Below are 12,571 nucleotides of genomic sequence, written 5' to 3' on the forward strand. Positions count from 1 at the left end.
TTGGGGAGGGTCAAAAATTACATGTCTACATTAGGCTATGTCAAAACATAACTCCACATCTTTGGTTCAAACTTTGGACACGAAGTTTGAAGTTAAGATTTGGCAAAGCTGAAAGCCTAGAGCTAAAATTTAAATAATGTTTAAAAATGATATGTATTTATAATTGGAGTGTTACGAGCCGGTGAAGTACACAAATAATATCCAAAGTGAATAGTCTTGAATTTTTATCCCTTTCTGTCTCATGGCCAGAACTTCAAATTTAACAAGTGTTGCATTTCGCTTGTCCCAGGAAAAACATTTTTAACTTCTAACCTTAAAGCTCTGTCCATGGAGCAAACGGGGATCAAAAGATAGAGATCGCCTCAAAAAGTATCATATTATGCAATTTTTGGTTACAAGTGGTTACATGGTGTAATTCCTATACTTCGGGTCCATTTTGAATTTGAACCTTAGCCCAGGTCCAATTTCCTTGTAAGCAGTGTGGGCGATAAACAAACAAATAAAGCCCAAATTCAATTTTGCGCCTAAAATCTTGCCAAAAACCCTCCTCCGCTTACCCTGCTCCTCTCCTCTACCTCTTTCTGCAACAAACACCTCTCTTCTCCTTGCAGACGAAATCAAAAGGTACTCTCTTTGTCTCTCTCATGCTTTCTCATCTCTAGTTAGACCAAAAGCCTATTCCTTTTTGCAGTGAAGTTTACTGCTAAATCAAAAAAAATTGTGAATTGGATTAACCTGCTGTATTTGCTTCTATTAATAGCTCTGCTAATTTGCATTTAAGAATCAGTTTTGACTAATATAAACTTATTGTTGAGTTCTGCAGAGGGTGTTTGTATCCGCCGCCGCATTCAGAGGTTTCTCACAAACATGGAAGGCGTCGAGATGGAATTTCATCTACCGGAAAATGCTGACGTGTCCTCAGATGACTTCTGCAACACGGTACTATCACAATTTAGCTCACCCAACAACGAACACCACGTCCACATCTGCACCGCCATTGGTACAATGTCACAGGAGCTCAAAGACCAGAACCTTCCTCTTACCCCAATCACTTACTTCGGCGCCACGTGTTCCTCGCTCCAATGCCTATATACCTCCTCCCCTGAAGGGCCTCCATCACACCTAATCGATGCACTTTCCACGATTTTATCCCTCGTCCTTCCTAGAATAAACAAAGCCATTTTGAAGCAGAAATACGAGTATTTGTCTAACCTTATGACTCAATTGCTTGGATTAAAGACCATTGGTATCGAAGGGATCATTGGGTGCTTAAAGTGTGTTATGCACTTGCTAATTGTGGGATCCAAAGGGAACTGGTCGGATGTTGCTCAACTCTATGGTGTGTTTATTTGTTATTTAACGGATGATCGCCAAAAGGTCGCTACTTTCCTTCTCTCTTTTAACAATTTTAATAAGAAGTTAGATTATTTTTGTTCTTTTGGCCTAGTGCATGCCTTTCTTTTGGTTAATCTATCAAGTGCTTCTTTAACAATATGGAAATTGCAAATGTTGGAAGAGCATAAGTTGTGTGTACTGACGCTGCAGGTAATTCTCTATACAAACATTGATTGGTAATTTTAAGCAGTGTTGTCAAAGGTCCAAAGCTCCAGCACTCCAGGTCTAAGAAACACAAGCTTTATTAAAAAAAAGGTGCAATGAAGGAGAAAAAATAAATATATATGTATATTTTATGTAATTCAAGAAAAAAGAAACAAATTCATTCACAATGTTTCCCTCAACAACTAATGTGTTATTTGCTTATTATATTTGTTGTTTAGTACATCTCGATTCAAGATAGAACTCGTGGGCAATGAGGCTCATGCCTTAGTGCTTGCCTACACTGAAGTGGGGCTTAAGCCACGGGAAGCGCTAAGGGCTCAATTGCGCCTTATATGAGCCCTTGACAACACCAGTCTTAAGAAATGAAAATCAATCTTTTATAATTGGCGAAAATACACTATTTACATTGTCAGTGCATATAAGTTAAACTCATGTCGGAAAGGTGACTTGAGATAATCTTATGGGGAACAGTATTTTCATGATGTGGGAAGGGGCTACTTAAGGAATGGGTTTTCATGTTTATTCTCTTGAATGGCAATCGTTATATTATTCAGTCCATGTTTCTTGTTAGAGCAAAGGTTGAGCCAGGTTCTTTTATCCTGCGTTAGCACCATAGTAAAAGAAGGTTTTTGAAGAACAAGATAGCTTTATCAACTAAGTAATAGACTGTGCTTTCACAAGCTTAGAATTTTCCCGTGTAGTGATATGATAAGTAGGATGCATGTTTACATGATCTACAGTTTGATAACTTTTTCGATTTCAACACGTCATGGTGGTAACAAAGTTATAATGATTGTGTCATAAAAGATTTGTGTATGAGCAGAATGATATTTTTGTGAGTTGATAGTTAAGGTAATGTTATGTTTATTTCAAAAGGTTATTGGCGTACAGCCATGCCCAGCAATTCTGATACTTTTTTAGATTTTATAATACTACAAGGAGAAGTTACTATTTTTGATTTGAGATTATTTTGTTATCAAGTTGCGTTTGATGAGAAAACAAAGAATGAGAAAATACAACAATTAAAGCAGTTCAACGAAAAATTTATAAGATACATGGATCTCAATTCCCCATGGAAGCAGAAATTAGAGAACAGGGAAACTATAGTATAAAAATTTGATATCTGTTTACTTGTAATGTTTCTTTGCATTTACATAATGCTTCAACTCAAAAGTTAGGATGGTCAAGTACACTGACATTGAATTTTCTTCTTGTTTGGATTGATCGATGGAACAGGTGAGAAAGATGTCGCATAGTTGCATTTGTGATGTCTTGCAAAACTTTCAGGCATCACCTATGCTTGCTCCTCTATTGGCACCTGCAAGTGAAGCCATCACAAATCTCTTCGAGAGGTCCCTTCTACTTGCAGGAGGAACAACTGGAAATGCCTCTGAAAGACCCAAAGGAGCACAACAAGTCTTACACGTGCTGGATGCTCTGAAACTTTGTCTTCCTTATATGTCTTCAAAGTATTCGAATAGTACTTTGAAGTACTTCAAGTCTCTACTGGAGTTGCATCAGCCTCTTGTTAATAGGCGCATTACAGATGGTTTGAGTGCTCTTTGTATCCATCCGACAGCAGAAGTATCCGCAGAAGTGCTTCTGGACCTCTTGGGTTCATTAGCTACTTCAGTTTCTGCGAATGAGTCATCTGCTGATACTCTGACATTCACAGCTCACTTGCTTGGCATTGGGATGAGAAGAGTATATTCGATTAACAGGCAATTATGTGTGGTTAAGCTCCCTATGGTGTTCAACTCTCTTAGTGGTAGGTCTCTTTCCTATTTCCTTACCTAGCATGGATTACAATAAGAATCAATCTGTTTCATGCCGCAAAAAGAAGGCTTTCAACTGCACCTATAAATTCTGTTCTGATTTTGATAGTTATTGTTTGACTATTACTTTTTGTTATTTATGGTCCTCAGATGTTCTGGGTTCTGAGCACGAGGAAGCAATAAGGGCTGCACTGGAGGCACTCAAGAGCTTAATACATGAATGCATTGATGAAAACTTGATCAAACAGGGTGTGGATGACATAATTAGTTCTAATACTGATATGAGGAAATCTGGACCAACTATCATTGAAAAAATCTGTGCCACAATTGAGAGCTTAATTACCTATCACTATGCAGCAGTCTGGGACATGTCATTTCAAGTAGTGGTTGCCATGTTTGACAAGCTAGGTGGTTGCACTGCTTATTATCTTCTTTAAAAAAAATATAGCCATCTTAAGTTGTAAATCTCGATATTTAATTTCTAGTTGTTGAATGATCTAAAATATTCTGTCTACACAGTATCTGACACTTATTCAAATCAATTTCCATGGAATTGGACTTCCTAAAATGAAGTTCAATTTGATAAAATTGAGTACTTTATTATTGCTTCTTGCTTTCCTAGTATTTTACAACTGATTAGTGGTGCAGCCAGGAGTTGTAACAAGGGGATTTAAAAAAAAAGCCATATCTAGAAGCTTCTCTTATGTTAAGTCGATTCAACAATTTATATATAGACAAAGAAATTGTATTTACCCTACTTGCACGGTATAATTTGATTGAACCCCATTTTTTAATTTTAGCTGCATCACTGCTACTACTTACTATGTAATTGGTAAAGTTGATGCCATGTAATCAGCAGGTCACGGGTTCGAGCCGTGGAAGCAGCCTCTTGTAGAAATGTAGGGTAAGGCTGCGTACAATAGACCCTTGCGGTCCGGTCCTTCCCCAGACCCCGTGCATAGCGGGAGCTTGGTGCACCGGGCTGTCCTTTTTTTACTGCTACTACTGACTATGCCAATAGTAAGTGATGAACACTGTCAGCTGCTTCTGACCTAATCCACCCCATTCCCAAGTATGGGTGTGTGTCTGCACACATATGTACTCTTTATCTTGAATATTGTATCCCAATCATTGGATGCAATTGGTGATACAGTGAGCTAGATATGCTTTTCTGTGTTGCTTTCTTTCTATATATAAACCAAGGGATGTCAAGTGAAGTGGTTCTCTTTGTTGATTTCTTTTTAGGTCACTATTCTTCTCACCTTCTGAAGGGAACACTTCAGAGTTTGGCTGATATGCAAAAGTTGCCAGATGAAGACTTCCCTTACCGTAGACAGGTGAACCTTGCTTTTGGGGCTGCTTAATCATGGAAATGCCTTTTGTCATCAACTTGTTTGGTACTGAGGCGTCGTAGTTGTTGTATTTATTTTTTCCCGCCCCTAGTTATTCTGTTGCTGCCGCTATTCGCGATTTGACCTTTTCGACAACAGTTTCAGTTGCTTTTTTATATTTGATCTCTGTGTGACAATTTGAATTGATGATCAAATTTGACTTCTCCATTATTAGCTGGGCTTATGTTTCGATTTTCAAAGCCTCGATTTTTTAGAAATTAATATGATGCAGGAATGTTGCTGCTCCTAAGACATTGAGTCTAATGGAGATCTCACAATTTTAAGCCTGTTGTTATGATCCTAATACTTTGAAATTCGCAAATGAACAAATATAATTATGTATCTGGAAACTAGGACCGAAAAGGAAAAATTACAAACTAAATAGTCATGGCATATGCTATCAATCAAAGAAAAAAAAAGGAAATAGTCATGGCAGATGCAGTATAAACAAACAAAAATGATTAGATTGGCTAAAAACTAATAAAAGATTGTCTGATTGGTAAAAATAAGGTAATGTTTTTTCATTGGAGAATAGGCTAATATTTTACATGCATTTAAATTTATTTGGTTAAATAGCTTAAGAGATCAAATTTATCACAATGGTGAGAGGGCATTGCAGGTTTTCTGAATAGACTTCTTTGGACAAAGGAAAGGAAGCGTGTTTGGATTTCTATCCAGATCAATCTGATTCGCTAAATGAGGAAATAATAGAACTTGATAAGCAGTTTTGAGCAGATATAGGTGAAGTTTGTGTGGAAATTCCTGAAAGCATTAGATGTAGAGACAATGGATGAAGTAGCACGTCCTTCTGGTTTGAAGACATCTTGGATTGATGCTGTATAGAAAAAGTTTGGCCAAGGCCCTCTGACAGAAAAGAGAAACAGGACTAATTGCTACCAACTTGAGAAGTGACTGAGAAAAATATAGGATAGAGACATTTGAGGAAAAAAAGATAAAGAGGAATTGAGACCAGACAAGAAGAACGGATCAGCGAACTCCTTCGGCTGATGATTGTCTTTTTGTTTTCTCGGGATCCAAGGAAGATAGCGAACCACTATCAGTGTCTGCTGCTCCTGGCATAGTCTTTGGAGTTTTTGTTATGAGATAAATTTATTTATAAGTGTGAGATATACTTTAAAAGCCCATAAAAATGTACAGATATAACCAATGAATGTGTGTTGGACCCTTTCCCTTGTTGAATTGCTTTTTTCTTTAGTTCTTTAATGTTCTTTTGGGATATGATTTGTGAGCTTGTCTAGCTATAGCATTTTCTTATCCGATAGTATACACTGCTGATTTAAGGATTTGTTGATAACAGCTGCACGAATGTGTTGGATCAGCTGTTGGTGCAATGGGACCTGAATCTTTTCTAACTCTTCTTCCTCTTAAATTGGACGCGCAAGATTTATCGGAGTCCAACATCTGGCTTTTCCCAATTCTAAAGCAAAACATCGTTGGTGTGCATTTAAGTTTCTTTACCAACTCAATTTTGTCGATGGTTGGAGCTATGAAGCAGAGGTCTGCAATGGTATGTTTATGCTAAATGACACCTCTTGTGCCCCTCTTTTATTTACACTGAGCTCACTCTTATGTTTTGTGGTAGCTCGAGAGCAAGGGAAAGATTTATACTGCGAGAACTGTTGATGGAATTGTGTATTCATTGTGGTCGTTGTTACCCTCATTTTGCAATTACCCTGTGGACACTGCTGAAAGCTTTAAGGATTTGGAGAAGGTTTTGAGCAAAGCTTTACGGGAAGAGCCTGATGTTTGTGGGATAATATGCTCCAGTTTGCAAATCCTCATTCAGCAGAACGATAGCATTTCAAAAGGAAAAGTGGATTTGTCTGATACTGAAATGAGCGTTCCCAAAAAACGAGCCATTGCGCGTTATAACCAGCAAGTTGCACGTGATAACTTGAATGCATTGAGTCTTTCTGCTCCTAAACTGCTGTCTGTTCTCTCCGGAGTCTTCCGAAAATCCTCTAAGGATACTGGTGGATCTTTGCAGGTAACGTAAAAAAGGGTATTATTACCCTATGGGGATAGTAATGTGCCAATGTAGATACTCAGATGGATGAATTTCTTTTGTTAGTGTTGTAACTGATATATGAATCTTTGAATCACAGTCACAACTGCATTAGAGAAACAGTGAAACACTCCAATGGAAAAAGAAAAAGAAAAAAAGAAGAAGAAGAAACTGCATTCTATATCTATATTGTGCTAATTCTCTCAGTAGCATGTAAGAAACCAAAGAGGCCGTTGGAAACATATCCTCCAATAGTTTTTTCTGTGTCCTTGTAGCCATTTCGACCACTTTGCTCATATGTGTTTAGTTGCTATCCAAAGGCATTATACTTAATACAAAAGAAAAAGACCACATCTTTTCTTTACTGCTCCAAAGATGTTATCAAGCAATGGGATCCAAAAGGCCACATCTTTCAGTCAAACGAGACTCAACACATGAATGGATCCTTTCCCCTATTGACTGAATCGTTTATATTCAGGTTGAAGTTTTAATTAAACAAACCTTTGTTGATTAATTATTAACATTATTTTATGCCTAATCTATAAGGTTTTTTCCTTGCAAAAAATATTTTAATCTGCGTTTAGACTGAGGATTGGTTGGTTTGATCAGTTTGCTCCAAACCAGGCCATTGTTATTGTTATGGAGGTAGTAGATTTTGTTGATTTAAAAGGTCTCTATGTAAGGTTCTCCTCGTCCTTGTTGCTTGTGTAGTTCAGTAATTTTTAAAAAATTGTGTTTTTAGTTATCCGTCACATTTGAGATGCTGTCACTTGGTAGTCTTGTCACATTTTTCATTAGAGGTGATGTATGTTATAGTATTTCAGTCTCTTTTAAGCTGTTGACAAGGTCTGTTATTGGCAATCCAAAGCTTGTATGTTATTCATATTTTGTGATACAGTGTACACTTACATTTTCTTCTGTGGTTCAGTATGCCTGAATTTTTTACTTGGTCAAAATAATTACCGCACAAATTTTATAGCCCATTTATGACTTATAAAGACCATAATTTGGTGTATTGGCATCTCTTTATGTTTTTTCCGAAGTCGTCAGACCTGAAAGCATTACTTATTTTTTGTAAGAAAATGATTGGAAAATATCTTGTTAGCTCACTTTTCGAACAATACGTATTACATACAGAGCACAATCCGTGAATTGGCTCCTATTGCTGACAAGGAGGAAGTAAGAAAGTTCTTTATGAAGACCATGCGTGAGCTTTTGAAGGTGACTCGAGAGTCTGGGAAGGCAGAGAAGGCCAAAAGTTCCAATTCAATGCAGATTGATGACTCATCCAGTGAAAGTTCTTTGTCGCTAAAGAGGTAGGATGATCAAAATCACATTTGTTTCATTCCTTCTGCTGTCAAAGTCCCTTTTTCTTTGTGTTAACTGAATCAATATCTCTTGCTTCTTATCATTTAGGGCACAGTTATTTGATCTGGCGGTTTCTCTCTTGCCTGGTTTAGATGCTGAACATACTAATGCACTGTTTGGTGCAATAGAGCCTGCTTTAATGGTTGGTGTCAGTTATGTGTTTGCTTCTGCACCTTTCAGTTTTTTGATGTAGAAGATTTAATAACTAGTATAAGGCACAGGATGATGAAGGCTTGATCCAGAAGAAGGCATATAAAGTTCTTTCCATCATCCTTCGGGTAAGTGTTGTCACCAAATATCATGTAAAGGCATTGTTGTTGTTTCTTCTCAGTATTCTTCTAACGTATGTAGGACTGGATGGTGATGTCCAAAAAAATTAAAACAACTTGTATAAATAACTTGTGAGTTGAGTAAGTGAAATATCATTGGCATGGTTGAAAATATTCAGATTAAAAGGGGTACAAGTTCTGAAGAAAGAAATCTGAGCTATACTGTTAAAGCACCTCTCTTATGATTTCTCGTTTATATTTTTGGCACATTTGTTTTGTGGCTATTAAGTTTTGCAACTTCTTTGGACAGGAATCAGATGAATTTATTTCAAGAAGTACCGAAAAGTTGCTTAATTTGATGATTGAAGCACTACCTGCAAATCATTTTTCAGCCAAACGTTACAGACTTGACTGTCTATACTCTTTAATTGTCCATGTTACAAAGGTGACACATATCCTCTTGTGGATAAAACAGTGACGCCTCAAATTTGTGCAGATTCATAGCATTGCATAGTTTTTTACACTTCATTGCATTCTACAGGATGACCCAGAACAGAGGAGGCGTGACAGTATTACTTCTTTTATGACTGAAATTTTGCTTGCACTCAAAGAGGTTTGTCTATTATTCATCTGCTATAGAGCTGACTAGTATTTTTTTTCCCAAAGGAATTTATTTTGCTGTAAATGTGCCCATTTATCCTTAATGATTTTTCTCCCATAGTTGGTATAGAAGGATGAATCTATAGGAAATATATGCTCTAGTAATATCTTTAGTCCTTTTGCTATTCTAACATCAAGTTTGAGCCTTTTGCTAATTGCAGTGGCTACAAGTTGCTAGCTATTATCAAGGTTTTCATAATAAATTTTGTTTTTTTCCTAAGGCTTGAAGTATGTCCTCTAACTTTTAGATGTCTCTAGCCTAATCATGCTATAAGTTTAGTAGTCTTTCCATGTGAAACGGCATTCTGAAGCACAGTGGGCTAAGCATTAATTTTTGTAGGTCCCGGATGGAAAACGATTGTACAAACTACACTCAGTATCCACATTTTTTGTTCTCTCCTCTTTTAATTCCATCAGTTTACATTTAGTCTTGTTCCTTCTACTGATACTTGACTCCAAAATTAGTGGACTTTTATCATTTTCTTGAGCTCTGCATTTTCCAACTGTCATCATTCTTCTCCTTATTTTTGTTATTAGTTCATGTGGTTGTGTCCTCGAATTACCACAAAATCCCAGGTAAAAGATTGTTTTGTTACTTATAGCCTCGATTAATGGTCTTTGATTTCTCTTTAGGATTGGGTAACTTAGCAAAAGGGTCAAGTTAGTGCTTAAAACAGTTACTATCTTCTTTCATGATCATTTTGCTATGAGAGCTTTTAGAACGTTGTAGTAACGTAATAACTTTCTCACCATTAACTAGTCTTGGCTGCCTAGGTGGAAGAACGGTTTATAAATGTAAAACGTTTATAATTATTTAATTCCTGTACTGAGATTATTGAGGATTCCATGTAAGCCTAACAAGAAAACAAGGAACCGGGCGTACGAGCTTCTTGTCCAAATTGGCCATGCTTGTGGGGATGAAGAGAGAGGTGGCAGAAAGGAGAACCTGCATCAGTTTTTTACTATGGTACGATAAGTAATAATTTGATGAATTTACGTAATGGAGTGGCCTCTTTCTGTTTGACATAGGCACTGTTGTCCTTGGCATTTTCACTTGCAGGTTGCTGGGGGTATTGCTGGAGATACACCTCATATGATCAGTGCAGCAGTTAAAGGCGTAGCTCGCCTGGCTTATGAATTCACCGACCTTGTTTCTGCTGCGTACAGTGTCCTTCCATCAACATTTCTTCTCCTTAAGAGAGAAAACAAAGAAATAATTAAGGTCTGTTCCAGTCTGCATTAAGACTACATTGTGGAAAACCAGTGTTCACCTGCCATATTCTGAAGTTTTTCTCACCTGAAACTTGTCTTAAATGCAGGCTAATTTAGGGCTATTGAAGGTACTGGTCTCAAAGTCGCCGGCTGAGGGACTACAAGCACATTTAAGGAGCATGGTAGAGGCCCTTCTTGGTTGGGAAAATAATACCAAGAAGCATTTCAAAGCCAAGGTTTTTTTTTTCTCCTAGATCCCAAACTACTGTGTTTTCATTTGGTTTTGGTTCCTGTATGCAATTAGTACATCTTCCATGGTCTTATATAATTTTGGTTTTTGGAATCTCTTCTATTATAAAGATGGCTTGTTGATTGGAAGGTGGTTGCGTGCATGTTATCTTTTTCATAGGTTAAGCTGCTTATTGAAATGCTTATCAAGAAGTGTGGTCTGGATGCTGTAAAAGAGGTGATGCCTGAAGACCACATGAAACTCCTTACTAATATAAGAAAGGTTTGTCATGAACTGAAATTAAACCTGTGAAAATGCTCGTGGAATATTAAATGTTCAGATGAGTTATTTATTCTTCTGATGAAAAAGCAGATCAAGGAGCGAAGTGATAGGAAACTCGCGTCGAATTCTGAGGAAAGCAGATCTCATATGTCAAAAGCAACAACATCAAGGTTGTTTTCCTTCCTCTATATACCTGCATACTGAAGTTGAGAATAATACACAGAAGAATATTTGATGCTTGACACATGGGAAGCAACTAAGATATATTGGAGCATTTTATGTACCTCTGTTGATTTGGACAAGTGCAACTAAGATATATTGGAGTATTTTGTGTACCTCTGTTGATTTGGATAAGTTTATTTATCAGCAAAAAAAAAAATATTTGCCTTTTTTTTGGCGGTTACCAATATTCAATATTCAGATTTATCCCAAGTAAGGTGGACTATGGCTCTTTGGATCACTAATCTTTTTTGTCCTGCATGGATAAGAAGCTCTTATTTTCAGTGCTTGGTAACTTTTCAAGCATTATTTTAAATACCTATGGTATTAACATCCCTGTCCTATTACAGGCTAAGCAGATGGAATCATACAAAAATCTTTTCTGAGTACGATGACGGAGAATCTGAGAATAGTGATGCAGAATATATGGATGCTGGTCGTAGGAGCAAGGCTACATTAGTATCAGACTCCAAAGCATCTTTATTACGGTCAGTGGGAATGTTTTAATATGTAATGGTTACTATTTATCATCCTGAGGATGTTTTACAGACGCTGGAAGCTATTGTAATCTTTAGTGATGCTTTCTAGTTTAGACTATATTTCACATGTAAGATGAGTGGGTGTATGCCATATTTCCAGGTCCAAGAAAACACGGAAAGCAGCCAAGAGTTTGCAGGAAGATCTGTATGATCAATTAGACGACGAGCCACTTGACTTACTTGACCAGAAGAAGACCAGGTCAGCTCTTAGAGGATCTGGCAATCTCAAGCGGAAGTCTGAGTCAGAAGATGAAGCAGAAATAGACTCTGAAGGCCGTTTGATTATTCAAGAGGGAGATAAGAAGCAAAAACGAGTCAAGCCACCTACTAATGATTTTGATGTAAGAAGCGAAGCAGGAAGTCGCTTTTCTGAGAGCTCAAGGAAAACTCAGAAACGGAGGAAAACGTCTGATTCAGGATGGGCCTACACTGGAACAGAATATGCAAGCAAGAAGGCAGGTGGTGATGTCAAGAGGAAAGACAAACTTGAGCCATATGCCTACTGGCCCCTTGACCGCAAGATGATGAGCCGTAGGCCTGAACATCGAGCAGCAGCACGAAAAGGAATGGCAAGCATTGTGAAGCTAACAAAGAATCTTGAAGGCAAGAGTGCATCGTCCATACTGTCCGCAAAGAGAGTCAAAACTAAAAAGAAAGCCAGCTCCAAAAAGACTAAGGTGTGAAATCTGCTTTGTTGATGCTAGGTCAAAATGGAGACCTCAGCCCAGAGGCTCGCTAGTTTGTGCCATAGTTTGCACTTGGGGCTTCTAGCAATCTGGCGCCCCATGTACTTTTTTGATGTCATCTTGTCATTTAATTCGTCCATGTATAATTGTATATCACATGTTGAAGTGATTTGTTTTTTGGATAGGAATGTCTAGGAAAAGGAGGTAGGAAGGAAATCGAGTATTCGTAGTTGCCATAGGAAAATTAGCGAATGCGTCAAATGCTAGCTATTTAAGTTGGTTATTTGTAATATTCTTACCAAAGTGCAACATGTTGGTGCATGAAAGTAATCTGAGTCACCTGCGATTTGCTAAA

General features: G+C 37.5%; 1 protein-coding gene across 1 annotated transcript; it reads left to right on the top strand.

The window, feature by feature from the left end:
* Positions 1–374: 374 nt before the first annotated feature.
* On the top strand, positions 375–12,571 carry LOC107770462 (uncharacterized). The gene is made up of 19 exons (XM_075223505.1): positions 375–624; positions 824–1,377; positions 2,797–3,328; positions 3,486–3,743; positions 4,581–4,672; positions 6,045–6,254; positions 6,330–6,734; positions 7,890–8,068; positions 8,169–8,262; positions 8,342–8,398; positions 8,700–8,834; positions 8,931–9,002; positions 9,903–10,016; positions 10,110–10,271; positions 10,369–10,497; positions 10,671–10,772; positions 10,863–10,942; positions 11,342–11,479; positions 11,631–12,571. Exons 2-19 carry the CDS (start codon positions 868–870, stop codon positions 12,211–12,213), a joined length of 3,852 nt encoding a protein of 1,283 aa, XP_075079606.1. The 5' UTR covers positions 375–624; positions 824–867; the 3' UTR covers positions 12,214–12,571.

Source organism: Nicotiana tabacum, chromosome 10, assembly GCF_000715075.1.
Source record: "Nicotiana tabacum cultivar K326 chromosome 10, ASM71507v2, whole genome shotgun sequence".
NCBI lineage: Eukaryota > Viridiplantae > Streptophyta > Magnoliopsida > Solanales > Solanaceae > Nicotiana > Nicotiana tabacum.